The sequence below is a fragment of the Lissotriton helveticus genome, chromosome 3_1 (genome assembly GCF_964261635.1).
Source record: "Lissotriton helveticus chromosome 3_1, aLisHel1.1, whole genome shotgun sequence".
Classification (NCBI taxonomy): Eukaryota; Metazoa; Chordata; class Amphibia; order Caudata; family Salamandridae; genus Lissotriton; species Lissotriton helveticus.
Window position 1 is genome coordinate 171,851,789 of NC_136061.1, and position 16,340 is coordinate 171,868,128.

The following is a 16,340-nucleotide window of genomic DNA, read 5'->3' on the forward strand; positions in this document are numbered from 1 at the left end:
TATTGGTTAGGTATAGTTTTCAATGCTGTAAGTACACGTTCAAAAACCAAAATAAAGGCAGAGAACTAGAACCCATTTTTAATTTGAAAACTCTTTACTGCCAATGTTCAAAAGCAGGTAGAAAAATCCTCCCATCACAAATATTATCTGGACCATAAAGCTAGGTTACAAGGGCGCAAGGAAACAAGATACATTCTTCAGCTTCCAGGGCTGAATGGGCTCAAAGGATTTGGCCATTACTCTTAAGGGCTGCATGGCCTCTGCAGAGACATACAGCGTTTAAAGTTTAGTAGTGCGTTTAGGGGAGGGGAACAGGGGCTAAGTAGTATTACATTTATTGTACCGTTAATTAAAACATTCCAAATAAAACCATGTGTGGAAACCCATCCAGCCAAGTACTTTTTGAACAGGGGCTAGGATTCAGCGTATTCATACCGGGACAGAACACAATCCGAGGCTCTGGATAGGCTCAGCACACTGGCTGATTCATACCATTGTTAATGGAAAACACAATGATGTAGCCTGTCGTTCTTATGACTACTGGGGGTTTGTCAGAGAAAACATTTAACCTGTGGGTCTAAGGGAATGTGTGTGGGGTAATAAATGCATTCTCAAAGTAGGACTTTCTCAGTCTTTATGAACAAAAGAACATTTTATTGGGACACAATGACGAAATGTGTGTTCAGATATATATGCATTATATATTTGCAGACATTTGTTGCTTATTTTTCTATTTATCCTTGCACTGTGTTGATTTCATATTTTTATTTCCAGTATGTCACTATCTTTTATATAGCCAACTTAAATAATGGTGGGGAATGTACAGAAAAGGATCGACCACCTTTTGAGCAGAGATTAAACTTCTAGTTACCACAAAAGGTGTGTGATGATATGTATGGGGTACACATTTAGACAAAATATCATGCTGCCAGATCAGCAAAACCTTTACAAGTTAGGCAATCTAGGTTAAAAAAAAACTTGGTCTTCCATGGGTATCTACAGCAGAAAATGGAGAACAGATCAAACGTGGCCCCCTTTCTTACACACGATTTAGCCTAGACAGAAATAATTTGGAACCCGTGAAACTGTAAGATGTGCTTTAGGATTTTTCCATGTCCCTGTGAAAACAATATACATTTCCTGTAGCCCTTGGTCCTCCTAGTTCTTCGCAGTAGCAATGCTGTCCAAAGGGAGGGGGTTGCAAGGGTGTCATTTTCTAACTAAGAATTAGGCAACCATAAGAAGAGACGCCAACATGTAAAGAATTCCAAGTACCTGCATTTTGACCATTATGGTGTGGCCTATGTGTTGTGTATATGTACCTTCCTATGTCTTCATGTTTAAATGATACTTAGTCAGTTTTTCCACTATGTTTTAAGAACACAAACTCAAGAAAGTAACCAGCAATCCATGACCGTTTACACTACATATGAGTCGAAGACATCTCCATACTGCGTTAAAAGATCACTTGCATGGAGTCGAGTATCACCATCATCTGTAAAAGGCCTAATCTGGTCCATGAAACAGTGGATCGCATTACTGCAACGAAATATGAATCAATCAGGGTATCAAATGTACTCCCTTCTAAACAGACTCTTGTGACTAACTGGGGAAATTGACATCTAATTAAACAACACATATGCAGCTTGGTGTCTCCGTATAATTGCAGCAGGGTGCGAATACCCTCTCACAAAGATGTCTTATGTTAGCCTTTGCCATCTTGCAAGGACATCCAGGGGTTATGGAGGTACCTGGACATGTAGTGTAGCAGAGGAGGCTTTTCTCCCTAATTCTTGACTGACAGTGACTCATATTTTCAGTTGTGCTGCCCTTTAATCAAAATACTCAAAGCTCCTACAATTTCATCTTAACACATCAACATCAAGACTTGTATCAAGACAAAAATACATCCTACAAATGGGGACATAAGCATTACACACAGGAAAGGATGTTAGGCGACAGGCGCAGGCAATGGATTTTATACTTACAAATAAATGTAACATTTTTAAGTTAGTTAAACCCTTTTGTATTTGTGTTTTCTGCATGCATGATGTCTTATTGGTGCATTTCCTTTTCCTGAAAGGTTACATCAACTCTTAGGGTTGTGGTCCAAGGCCATCACTCAGATACGAAAATCAGAAACCTTTATCATATAGTATCTCTTTTTGAGGAGGAGCTTCTTCCATCTTAAAAAGGCCTTAATTATGGATAATCTCTAAACCTCTATCCGGTTACAGTTTTAGGAGTGTGTGACGAAGCGCTGCCGGATGCCCAAACCCGCCTCGCCTCTCCTGGCGAAACAATGCCGCCTTGCCTTTCACCTTATCCCCTCCTTTATTCGCAGACTCCTACACCTTCCACACAGAAGGAACCCTGGCCCTTTAGGACCTCTCTGCTCTCGACTGCTGCTCACCTGACCACAATAGCTGGTGCCTCCTCCTCCTTCAAAGCGGAAGAGACTACGGACTTGGCGTCGGTCGGTTGGAGAGACCTGACGTCATTTACCGAAGAGGACCTCGCAGTACAGACTTTTGCGGTGGCGCCCGGCCTAGGAGGACTAAGGAGTACCGGAAACCAGAGGCTGGAGTCAGGAGGAATGACCTTGCCGACCGAAGGACGAGCGTCTCCAGTGCCAGAAAAGAGGGAGCCGGACCCGCTCCGGCAACACGACGGAAGCCGCCACGGCCCTGGAGGGTCGTAGCTGACCAAGGCAGTCCTGTCAAGTGTCACGCAATAGGCGTGACGCTCACGCATTTCAGTGCAGTGATCCGCATCACCGCACTGAAATAAATTGTCACGCATACCAGCGGCGCCTGTCACTGTGCCCGGCCGGGTTCTCTCTGCTGCTCCCTCCGAGAGAGGTGCGCAGCGCCGCCCGTCGTGTCCTAAACACTCACACACTGTCCTGCAGCTCTCAGCTCTGAGAGCGCTGCAATGTCGACTCTGCACTCTGCCACAAAGGAAAAGCCTGTTGCCCTGAAAACGAAATACGTCTGCGACACATGAATTATCATGTGACATCATGACTCACCCCTGCCCAATTAAAATTACCAGGACCCCGGGGCCTGCCCTCTCAGACACAAGTGTTGTGCATTAACTTGCTTCGAGTGCAGCGCCTGGCGCGATTACCTCAGGTCCTGGCCAACACTGACAATGCTGGCGCTGCGAGGGACGTCATATCCTGCTGCGAGCGCAAGGAGTTTCAACTAAAACTGAAGGCGGCTTGCAGCTACTGGTATGTGGGCGGTGGTGCATATTTAGTCGTTTTTTTTTAATTACCCCCCCCCCCCCCCCCATTGCAGTTGAAGAGGCGCCAGTGATGACCAGGGTTACAGTTATCGTCAGGACATTCTGTCACAGGACGACGGCCCCGCTCAATGTCAACACTCTCCCTGAACAGCCTGGACGGACAACTTTCACTGGGCCAGGACGGCAGAACCGAATTGCCGCGGCCCGCGGTGGCTCAAGGCCTGAGCCTGCCTTGCACTCACTGGGTGTGAATGCCCTGCAATTAATGGAGCGCCACCGTCCTGGCCCAAGTAAGAACCAGCCTGCATTTTAAAAATGACACAAATACATATGGCTGCCTGCGCGCTATCAGGCAGCATGCTGTGCCTCTCGGTGTTCGTTCCTCTTAGCCTAGGTGACAGTGAGTTGCTAAGAAATAGACCGTTCGGTTTACACACTAACGATAAAGGTGATTTATAGTTTGGCATTGGAGTCCCTGATAATAATACCTTCTCTTTTTTATATTACTTCATACCTCCGTGAGCCTCAATTCTACCTCGTGAGGAGGAAAGTACGTAAGGGAGGTTTGACCCAGTGATGTTTGCCAGCGCCTTCACTCATGGAGCCATTTTACCACTCTAAAACCGGATCGCCCGAGTATACAGATCCTGCTTACAAACAAAATGACTTGAAGGTCCAGATGCAGCTGGTGGGGAAAGTGTGGGAAGGCGTAATCATCACCCCAGGTCTCACAGGGGTGAGGGGCACGAAGGGCAAGCTGGAGAAAAGTAGTTTTTTTTTAACTGAGAGAAGATAGCATTTCTACATTAATAATAAGTTGTTTTTGTCATAAATTGTAGCTTAGTGAGCAGCAAGCTACAACTTATAACAAAAACAGCTTATTATTAATCACGTAGGCGAAACCAGTGTATTACTAATGCTTGTTAGGATATGGATGCACACTTGTGTTTGATAAATTGAATGTTTTCACACTAATTTATTTGCTGCACCTACGTAGCTGGTTCATTCGTCATGATGTCAAACACCAGATGTGAATGGTTAGGAGTATGATTTCGTGCAGGACTGAGAGGTGGCGCTTCTAGTCCCATTACTAATAAAAGTGTGTGAAAAGAAAAAGGAAACTAATGTGATGGGTCGTGCAAGGTTGGCACACACACTCATCCATCCTGCAGTGTCCTTAGTTCCCAGGTGCTATGCAGCAGTTTAGGATCTTTTAACAGTTTTTCGTTGCTCAAGTGAGTGTAATGTCTTATATTTATATGTTTCCCCCTTCCTCATTGCTTGATTTTGATCTCGAGAAAGTGTCACTCATAGTCGTTGCATGTCACTCATAATTACACTGAAATTATGGAAATGTCACACATAAGCAATCTGAAACCTTGGCAGCTATGCCAAGGTACGGAGCCATCTGGGGGCCGTATGGGGGCCGTATGGGTCAAGGGAAAGGCGGAAAAGCAGAAGAGAAGGGTGGGGCTGCCACCCGACCAAATTAGCTGGGGATCGCCTTTCACACTAGAAAGGAGACAAAAACAAGCTAGCGCGTCACTGGTGGCGGTTGGGTGTACAAGCCCCTTCACTCCCTTACCCCAATTTGATCTAGGTGTTACGCCCTATAACAAAGTTCTTTCCTTTTTTTTTTTTGTTTGCCTCATCGTGGACTGTTGGGCTTCGGGGGAGCCACTTTCTACCCACTGAAGAGAGCAGATGAACCCCTTAGTTACTCTCTGAAGCAAGAGAGTGAAGACTAATATTAACGACTAACTACTTCTGTGTTTCTTTTTTCTTTGATCATAGCCCAAAGTGCACCAGTAAATAAAAAACCCTCGACTAAAGAACATCTCTGTCTCCTTGACTATTTCTCTTCTCAGCCACTCATGGTTCTCCCTGTCAGGTGGTTAACGTTCCAAAGTGGAACAGTTCTTAAATCCTACAAAAGGAGAAGGCGAAAAATAGAACCAAAAATAGGAATGGTTAGGTGGTGAAGGCCCTTAATCGCTACTTGAATGGGCAAGCAAGTGGAGAAGTGTGGCTCAATGGTTAGAGCGGCAGACCCTGATGCAGAGGTCTAGCCCGGGACCAGGGTTCAATTCCCCGCCTCAGCGGGTCTTGGGCTCAAAATTCCACGGACCTGATAATTCTCGCCTCGGTGCCTATTCCAATCATGGAGTCCCACTCTACAACTCTGGGCAATAGCTTGCTTAATCTCCACAACGGCCCCCACAACGCTAAGGATGCCTGGCCTCCAACTTGGTGGTGCCCAGGAGTGGACACTTCACAGGGAAAGCCAGGATGGGTTCCACAGCGGTATTCATACAAGCGCCATGAGACCCTTGCGGGTGAGTAGTGCGCTATACAAGTATCAATTTACAATTTACAAGCAACTAACAGAAACTGCAATTGGCAAAGCCTACAGGTCTTACCTTGAAAAGCTGTGTAATGAGTATTTTATTTCCCCCATTATTTTTCATTGCAAGCCTATGCCACATGTGGTCACTATATGCTTACCTTAGAAATATTACATTTAAAAACCATTCAATGATGTGGTTGTTTTACAAGTGAGCTGTTTTTCTTTTTTAAACAACGAAACTTAAGGTTGTACCTATTCAATTATTATTGCCGAAGGAGACGAGAATAAATCACCACCTAGCCAAGCACTTAAGTTGCAGGCAGCTGCAATGTCATTTAAGCTCTTCATAACTTCAATAAATAAATCACTAACTGGGTACACAAGCCACAGGCAAAATAGTCGATATTTCAAGTACATATGCGCTTATAAAAATAAAATAAATGTTCAGAGTAAATGACGCCTGGCCCATGTAGATCATCGTTTGATTTATTTAGATGGATGTTATCAACAAGAGCCCCACCAGGAGCAGCCTTTACACAGAACAAAATTAGAACTCTTGAAAGAATAACATTAGAACTCTTGCATGAATGTATACAATGTAGCAATGAGAACTAATGTGAATGCATGAAAATATTAGGTGGGAAACATTTCACGCACAACATGTTGTAACACACTAATTGCAAATGTGCATATAAAAACAGATAGAAAACATTGAATGCAAATTTGCACACCATGTCACAACATAATACTTGCAAACAAAAATACAGTAAATAGTAATAAAAATACGCTCACATACATCATCTCCCTTTCTAACCAAACAAAACACACACACTCTACCACACCACAAAACCTCAATGCAAACCCTGATACCACAAAACATGCCAGCTGGTCAGGCTAACATAAAAAGCAACACGTAAGGCACCGATCACAGGTGCTGTATGTAGGGAACCATCAAACAACTGCAAAAATAAATGAAAGATGAAACACCTTATTAAGTGTGAAACACTCCTCCGCACCAACCATTTGGCATCTACACGGCCCTTCACCTAAACCCTTAGTAAGGGTGGAATCTGCAATCACACATAATATGGCTGCACTCTGCCCCTCACCCTTACCCCTTAGGAAGGCTGGAAAAAAAGAACACTACAAAATGTGGCTACCTCTCTGCCCTTCACCCTTACCCCATAGGCAGGGTGGAAAAATTCCAAACTCCAAAACACCAGTCATTCGGCATCTACCCTGCCCTTCACCCAAACCCGTAGTAAGGGTGGAATCAAATTTTTTAAAACACATGTAATCTTCAACTACTAATAAGTTGGCTTAGTCCTGGCCCCTCACTCTTACCCCGTAGAAAGAGTGGAAAAAGACATTAATTTGGCTTACTCTCTGCCCTTCACCCATTCCCCATAGGAAGGGTGGAACAAAACACAAAACAAACACCATACATGACCAAATCCACAATGTACCTAATAACCGTAGGGTGGTATTACTGCACCGTCTCAGAACCACAGGAATGTGGTAGATAAGAAAACAACTTACTTACCTGTAATTTTGGTTCCCCAGTATTGGTAACTTTCATAGATTCCCATGCTTTTGTATCATTCCCCGTCGTCGGAATGGGAGTCTCAGTAACAAAATAACATAGCAGTAGGTACAAAAGAGAAAGAAAAAGGCCTAGGCCTCATTCGCTTTTGTAGCATATCCGCCTAAAAGAGACCAAATTAAGCATCAGCCAAACAAAAGAGCCTCACCCCATAGAACCCTCCTGAAGGAACCTCAGAGCTTCACATTTTCGTAGCCGTTGTGTAACAGTCATCATATATGCTGAAGGCTGAGCTTTCCTCGGGGAGGTGGGTGGGCGCATGGGAATCTATGAAAGTTACCAATACTGGGGAACCAAAGTTACAGGTAAGTAACTTGTTTTCTTGCCCCAGTATTGGAACTTTCATAGATTCCCATGCTTTTGTATCAGAGTAGCAAGCAGTCAGCATTAAACACATTTTGTGGCATAAACATACATTGCAATAGCCATCATTACATGAAGGTACAAAATGTGCAGTAAAAAGGAAGGTGGGATAGAAAGGAAAGCTCACCAATTAGTGGAAGAGGTTCCTCAGGACTGCCTGGCCCACAGCCGTGTCCTCCTGTGTCAAGTATTCCAAGCAGTAATGCTTTGTAAAGGTGTGCACGCTGCTCCAAGTTGCAGCCCTGCAAATGTCTCTGATGTGCACTCCCGCGAAGAGAGCTGTCGAAGAAGCCACCGATCTTGTGGAATGGGCTCTAATCCTGCCGGTCAGCAGCTTACCCGCTGTCGAATGGCAATGGAGAATGGCACTGGAAATCCATCTCGCAATACTTTGTTTTGAAAGAGAAAGGCCCTTGCGGGGACCACCAAAAGCAATGAACAATTGGGAAGATTTACGGAATCCTTTGGTGCGATCCAAATAAAATTTTAAGCACCGTTGTACATCCAGAGAATGCAGTGACCTCTCCGCTGGTGTGAAAGGGTGAGGAAAGAAAGATTTAAGAATAACCGGCTCATTCAAGTGAAAGTCCGAGGGCACCTTGGGTATGAACCTCAGGTTAGTCCTTAAGATTACTGTATTCCTTTTGAATTGGAGAAACGGTTCCTGAATTGTGAGAGCCTGCAACTCCCCAATGCGTCTCGGCGATGTGAGGGCAAGAAGGAGAGCCAATTTCCATGAAAGGAATACATGTCCGTACGATGTATTGGTTCAAATGGGTCCTTCAAGAGCCGTGTGAGGACCACCAAATTCAGTTGCCAAGTAGGAGGCGGAGACCTCACCGGGGGATAGACACAGAACAATCCTTTAACAAACTGTTCAATTATCCTAGAAGACCAAAGGGAAGGCCCAAACGCAGAACGTCTGTACCGAGAAATCGCTGCCAAGTGAACTTTTATGGATGAATGGGCCAGCCCCGTCTTAGCTAAGGACAAAAGATAAGGCAGAAGTTGATGAGGTTGAGAAGAGAAAGGGTCAACAACTTCTTTCCTGCACCAAATGCAAAATCTTTTCCATTTGAAACGGTAAGTCTTATTCGTGGAAGGAGCTCTAACCTGGGAGAGAACCTCTCCTATTTCATTTGAGATGGGAAGGTTCATGAATTCTCGCTGCTCAGGAGCCATGCTGTCAGGTGCAATGAAGCTGGATCCGGATGCCAAATTTGCCCCTCGGACATTGTGAGAAGGTCCGGAATGGTTCGCAAGGGAAGAGGAGGAACAAGCGACAACAGATGGAGTTCCGTGAACCAGAACTGTCTCGGCCAAACAGGGGCTATCAAGATCATCTTGCATGGCACCACTTTGATTTTCCTGATAAGTCTCGGGATCATTGGAATGGGGGAAAGGCGTAAACAAATGTCCCTGACTAGGCTATCGAAAGAGCATTCCCCAATTATCCTTGATGGTGAAGCCTGCTTGCATAAGACCGGCATTTCTTGTTGGTCGGTGTGGCAAATAGATCTATTGCAGGCTTGCCCCACTGTTGGAAAACCTTGTCCAGAACCCGCTGGTTCAGTTCCCACTCGTGACTGACTAAGGATAGCCTGCTTAGTCTGTCGGCATTTTCGTTTAAGATCCCTGGCAGATGTTCCGTCTGCAGTGAAATCCCATGAAGGAAAGCCCATTCCCAGATTTCTTGAGCTTCCTGAGATAACAGGAGAGACCTGGTTCCTCCTTCCTTGTTTATGTAATGCATGCCGTGGTGTTGTCCGTCCGGATGAGATCCTTCGAACCTCCTAGTCGAGGGAGAAAAGCTTGAAGAGCCAGTTTGATTGCCCTGAGTTCCAAGAGATTGATGTGAAGCGGAAGGTTCTGAGGTAACCAATGTCCACTGACATGCAGATCCTGCAGTACTGCCCCCCAGCCGTCCAATGACGCATCCGTTGTCACAACCTGAGGAGACAGATCGCTTACGAAGGATAGACCTTGGGACAAGTTCTCCTGCTTTGTCCACCACAAAGGCAAGAACAAAAACAACAGGTGATGGACAGAATGCAGACCATTGTCATACATTCACCCCAGTACAGAGATCTGGGCCTAAATCCATTGTTTTTTTGCACTCTACACCACCCCAGTTCAGACATGACCATATGCAAATCAGCCTTGACCCTGTGCCTCATGGGAACAGTCCAGCCCGAACTGCCAAGACATGTCTTTCCTGGACCGGAATCAAGCATCCAAGGACCGGTTTCTGGCTATCAGCCGTCATCAGTCTGGATAGCTTGACTCCAGTGGTGTGGAGAGCATGGGACTCACATCTGAGCATACCCATTCCACTCGGGGCGACTAAGGCAAAAACAACAGGTGATGGACAGAATGCAGAACATTGTCATACATTCACCCCAGTACAGAGATCTGGCCCTAAATCCATTGTTTTCTTGCACTCCACACCACCACAGGTCAGACAATGTTCTGCATTCTGTCCATCACCTGTTGTTTTTGCCTTTGTCGCCCCGAGTGGGATGGGTATCAGTCCACCGGATCCGGGCATTGTGAAGCTGGGTCTCGGATGACATACTCGTACCATTCTACATCTTGATCAGGTCTGCCATCAACGTTTTGATCCTCATCCAAGGAATCATCATGAGTGTCCAGTGGTATCGAAGATACCTGTGGAACCGGTGTCTGTGGCTGAGATGCCTATGTGGCTACTGTTGTGGCTGGGGAGAATGATGATACCCACATTCCTGCTGGTACACCCCTTCGGAATCCGTCTCCTGGCATTTAACAAGAAGCTGAGATGGACTGTTTGCATAACCATATGAGTCCTGATCATCATCATCTGATTCGTCATCATCCTCCTCGAACAGCAGAGCTGGAGGTAAGAGGGTAACTCTCCTAGGAGACGTCATGTCAGGTGTAATTCTTCTCATAGAAATAGTAATTCTTTCCGTCGACGACAGAATCGTCGACGAACCAGTCGATGATGGAGCTGTATGTGGTAATACTAACGTCGGCATCGACGGAGTAGACTTCGTCGACGAACGAACAATCGACGACGAGACCGTTGATGCTCCTGCTGTCGTCGTCGTCAATGTTGTCGTCGTCGAAGCCCTCGACGCTGATACTGTCGTCGTCACTGTCGACGATCTCCTCGTCGTCGCTGCCGTCGACATCTTCGTCGATGTTGCTGCCGTCGTCGCCATCGTCGACGTCGCTGACACTTCCGTCGACGACTCCGTCCTCGTCGATGATCCAGTCGACGTCGATTGTACAGTGGACGAGCCCGCCGACAGTACCATTTTAAGCTTAGGCTTCAGCGCCTTCGTCGACGCAGCCTTCATCGACGAAGCCTTCATCTGCGTCGTCGACGACTTGGAGCTTCTGTCAGACTTCCCAGAAGACTGAGAAGAAGGTCTTTTGAAGGCTGGATCAGTCTTAATCCCAGAAGAAGGTGTAGATGGTCCTTCCCTCTCCTTTTCACCATGGTGGGGAGATTCTACCGGACCCTGGCTCTCAGACTCTCTGGGGGTCTTTTTTGAGGCCTTAGATAGACGCTCCATAGAAGGAGAAGGGGAAACCCTACCCCTTTTGACTGACCTTCTTGTAGATGAGGCTGAAGAAGAGTCTTCACTGTCACTGGAGACTGTGTCTTTTCTGGACTTCAACTTCTGGAGCCAGGTAAGAAGCCTACCCTCACAATCCCGGAGGGTCATGGTAGAAAAGGTGCGGCAGATCTTGCAGTCCGCAGCCTTATGATCAGGATAGAGGCAATAAATACAATCTTTATGCTTATCCTCAACAAACAATCTTTTCTTGCCACAGGTGGAACATGGCTTGAAAAGGGCCTTCTTATCCTTATCAGACATTCTGGAAGGGACAGCCAACAATTCTGAAGAGAAATCCTGAAGAAAAACATCTGAAAAGAGTAGAAATTGAGCAGAGCTCAAAGGAGACTCCCTAAGCACAACGTGCGGTAGAAAATCTGAGGCTCTGAGGTTCCTTCAGGAGGGTTCTATGGGGTGAGGCTCTTCTGATTGGCTGATGCTTAGTTTGGTCTCTTTTACAAAAAGAGGTGGATATGCTACAAAAGGGAATGAGGCCTAGGCCTTTTTCTTTCTCTTTTGTACCTACTGCTATGTTATTTTGTTATCGAGATTCCCACTCCGACGACGGGGAATGATACAAAAGCATGGGAATCTATGAAAGTTCCAATACTGGGGCAACAACACAATCGCAACAGTGGGTGGTATTACAGCACTATCCCACATCCCGGGAGACATGCTCCCAAACCATCATCTGACGGCACACCATGATAACAGATAATGGTAGATGTACCCATTTAAAATAAACAACCCAAACACCATGGCTGCATATTAACAAGCACTGAAACACTATCCACTCACACTGTCCCACCTAAAACACAGGCATACCAAAATTGTCAGCAGCACACCATAGGGAGATCACTAAAGACACACTTCCTAATAAAGTGCTTTGGTAGAAACTCCTCGTTGTTCCATCTTCTTGTCAATAAAAGTCTCCAGATGTGTAAACAGACTACATTACTCCAAGGTTCAAAGGCAGTGCTCCAACACCAACCTTGCAGTAGATGGGATACTCCTCCAAAAGACAGCAATGATTCACCTAAAAGTGGGGATGGTACACTGCTTACATACCCTCAAGTCAAGTCACTGGCTCACTGAAAATCTTCAATGAACTAAAACTAGTTTTTTTCATGCATTTTTAACATAAATCATTTCCACCATGGGTTAAGTCAATAGTCAACAGAAATCAAGGTCTTCCATGTTAAGAATGGAGCCATCAACAATAGAGGTCAGGTCGTGCAGAACACATGGAAATGGAGAGGTTAATATTAAACTCCTGTCGCGGAGTTGGTAACCGGAATACTAAACGGCTCACCATATATCCAAATGATGAGGAAACGCTCACCGGCGTATGGCACAGCAAATTTTCACCATGACTCCAAACAATGATGGGATGCTTTCACCAGCAAAGGGGAACACAGTCAGGACACCCTCGGCATAGAGTGCTATGTAGATGGAACACAGAAAAAGATGGTGGCGCGCAGACTTAGACAGAGGGCTGGGTGGCTAAAGGCACGTTGGATCTGTAACGTGCCTGCGCACTTCATGTACCACAAAGAACTGTAGACGCGCAGAGATCTCCCCAGCATCTTATCGCTGGAGGACAGCAACGGAAAGGAGACATGTACACTCACGCTGGGGCTCGCGCATATCGCGTACTGGATAGGCGGTACGTTTCAAATCGCAACCGCCGCGCCTTCCACAACCGCAAAGTAACGACTAAAAGTACTCACAGTAAATTCTCGGCACACGCCGCACATTCTCAGCACACAAATGAGGCCCACTCACAACTGGTCCACGTAGAACACTAGTCAGCCACGACTCACATTGTAAATGGCAGTTCCCCTCAATGACAGTAAGCCAGGCTCACTCAAGACTGACTTCAATTTGCCGCTACCATGTCCCCTAAATAAACAGTGTCCATTCCACACTTCAACGCGCTGCCCTATCCTTAGCCAGTTGATTGAAATGGGAGGGAATTTCACTGAAAACAACGACAATGTGCATCCAATAAAGTTTGTTGGCAATCTCACAGTCCCCTCACTGCAAACAGGTATATGCATTTACAACGGGTGCTCACAGCTAACAGCTTGACAGACCAAACATTCGTAGAGATCAAGTGAAAGATGCCCTGGCTGGGGCCGACCGGTCTTGAGAACACTGGTGGGACTACAGGGCATACCTTCTCTATCAATATTTTTAAAGTTCACTTTAAATTTTTCCATTTGTACTTTTTTCCTTAAGGTGTTCGATCACTTGTGATAGGTTTCCTTGGTTCCTTCTTCTGTACAGTTTGTGCAGGTAGGTTTTCCTTTGCCAAATCGTAGCCAAAATATTCTGAATAGATGACACTTGGTCCATGTAGATTATAGGTTGATTTATTTAGATGGATGTTAACAAAAGCCCCATCAAGAGCAGCCTTCCTGCAGCTCAGCCCATCCTCCAACTGACACACTCACTCACCAACATTCCACAGCATCCTCACGCACGAACATTCCACCACCAGTCACACTGGCTAAGCAGCAGGTATAACAATAAGAAACAGACTTTCTCCAGCTCTGTCAGGGAAGAGAATGCAACTCTTTTAGGTGAGCGTGAACTGTGTGCACAGGGTATGTACAGTCACTCAAAGTGAAGGGAGCCAATGGGCTTATTCATGGCCATATGCTGTGGTGGACTGAAGCAATATGTGAGTAACAATTTAGCAGACCATTGGCTGTTTCCTCTGACTGAAAGGCCCTCTATGTATGTATATTTAATATTACTTTTTGGGAAATAGCCTGGCGAAACAGCTAAAGCTCTCCATAAGACCAGACTTGACAAATGAGGAAGCATGCTATCACAGACCTAAATTTTAAAATTCTAGTCTGCAGAATGTGAAGCACGCAAAGGTGAGACCCATGCCAAAACTGACCACTTCAGCAGCAACTAGAGGTCCTGAGAACTTTCACATTCCTTAGGCAACTTACAGTCAGAAATTAGGTCTGCAATATGTGATAAGGGTGGTGTTCCTGCTCTTCTTTTATTAGAATTATCAGTGGCATTCAACACTGATGACACCAGCATTCATGGTAATCGCCAGGCTCAAGCTGCAGTCATAGGTTTAGACTTTGCTTATATTTGATCTTTTTTATCTGATCGGTATCAAGTTATTTCTGTACCACCATTTTGATTAAGGAATCTCCAACCAACCTATTCAGTGCCCCATTGCTCCTAACTTCCACTGATTGTTTCTATGTTTAACTTCAGCCTTTTGTCTGACTCATACACTCTTTTTTGTTTTGGTATCAGGGCCATTCTTTTTGCAGACACCCAGATTATGTTGCAGTCCCTGGTGGAAATTGCATAGTGGATGTCAATAATATCTGAAACTAAAACCTGTAAAAAAGAGGAGGTGTTTGCTGATGGGAGCAAAACCTGTAGCAACACCCCTGCTTTTGAGAGGGCCTGTCACTGTGTTGTTTCTTTAACATCAAGGAAACAGCTTGGTTAAGAAAAGAGGGGATACTGCATTGGATATGTACCTACTGTATGAATTGGGGGAGAACCCACTTGTTCCGCAGTAAGAGTGCAGCCACCCTGACATCCCACAGGTCATTTACCTGACCATCTGCAAACTCCTCCAGGCAGACTGCACAGACAGGGGCTGAGCTGCAGCTGCTCCCTGAATCCAGCCCACTGCGGCGGAGACGTCCCTCGGAGCAGGACCGGTATTTGCGTGTTGCCAGCTGACTGATGGCTCGAACTGTCTGCTGATGCAATGAATCCTGGGGAGAGGAGAGCCAGCCACACGTCAGTATACATCAAGTGACTTCCAAGCATGCAATTCCACCATGCAGAAGAGTTAAACATTTCACCTGCTATTTGTTAGGGAAGGAGGGAGGGAGGTAAAAGAATGGAAATAGTTGAGATCCTTTAAATATCAGGGCATGAACCAGCAGAGGGTTAGGGAGGGCAGATGGTGTAAAACGACTAAGCAAAGAAGAGATATAAGAGGCATACAGGAGCATCATCTAACAGGAGCATTGTCTGACTGTAAGAATGTGTTGAGAATAAGATGCCGAAGAGAAAATCATAATCATAATTATATGCAAAATGAGAGCCATGTGTACTCCGAAAGGGAGATGGTGACAAAGATCCAATAACCAAGCCCCAGTGAGGACCCTTGGAAGGAAGCTGTATACATATTGGAGGGTGAGTACAGCAACAAAGCCCGAGTGAGAACCCTTGGAAGGAAGCAGTATACATATTGGAGGGTGGTTACAAAGTCCCAGTGAGAACCCTTGGAGGGAAGCTGTATACATATTGGAGGGTGAGTACAGCAACAAAGCCCGAGTGAGAACCCTTGGAAGGAAGCAGTATACATATTGGAGGGTGGTTACAGCAACAAAGTCCCAGTGAGAACCCTTGGAAGGAAGCAGTATACATTTTGGAGGGTGGGTACAGTAATCACCGAGACTCAGTGAGAAACCCTTGGAGGAAGCTGTATACATATTGGAGGATGGGTACAGGAACCAAGCCCCAGTGAGAACCCTAGGAAGCTGTATACATACTGGAGGGTGGGTACAGTAACCAAGCCCCAGTGAGAACCCTTGGAAGCAAGCTGTATACATATTGGAGGGTGGGTACAGTAACCAAGCCCCAGTGAAAACCCTTGGAGGGAAGCTGTATACATATTGGAGGGTGGGTACAGTAACCAAGCCCCAATGAGAACCCTAGGAAGCTGTATACATATTGGAGGGTGAGTACAGCAACAAAGCCCCAGTGAGATTCCTTGGAAGGAAGCTGTATACATATTGGAGGGTGGCTTCAGCAACCAAGCCCCAGTGAGAACCCTCGGACGGAAGCTGTACACATATTGGAGGGTGAGTACAGCAACAAAGCCCCAGTGAGAACCCTTGGAAGGAAGCTGTATTAAATTGGAGGGAGGGTACAGGTACTAAGCCTCAGTGAGAACCCTTGGAGGGAAGCTGTATACATATTGGAGGGAGGGTACAGCTACCAAGCCTCAGTGAGAACCCTTGGAGGGAAGCTGTATACATATTGGAGGGTGGGTACAGTAACAAAGCCCCAGTGAGGACCCTTGGAAGGAAGCATTATACATATTGGAGGGTGGGTACAGTAACCAAGCCCCAGTGAGAACCCTTGAGGGAAGCTGTATACATATTGGAGGGTG

General features: G+C 45.8%; 1 protein-coding gene across 2 annotated transcripts in view; it reads right to left on the minus strand.

Moving 5' to 3' along the window:
- RNF43 (ring finger protein 43) overlaps positions 1-16,340 on the minus strand; it is a 423,348-nt gene that overhangs the window by 82,061 nt on the left and 324,947 nt on the right. For both annotated transcript variants that reach the window (XM_078679486.1, XM_078679487.1), the window contains exon 6: positions 14,767-14,931. In XM_078679486.1, the coding sequence (XP_078535612.1) occupies positions 14,767-14,931 (165 nt within the window). The remainder of the gene's footprint in view (positions 1-14,766; positions 14,932-16,340) is intronic.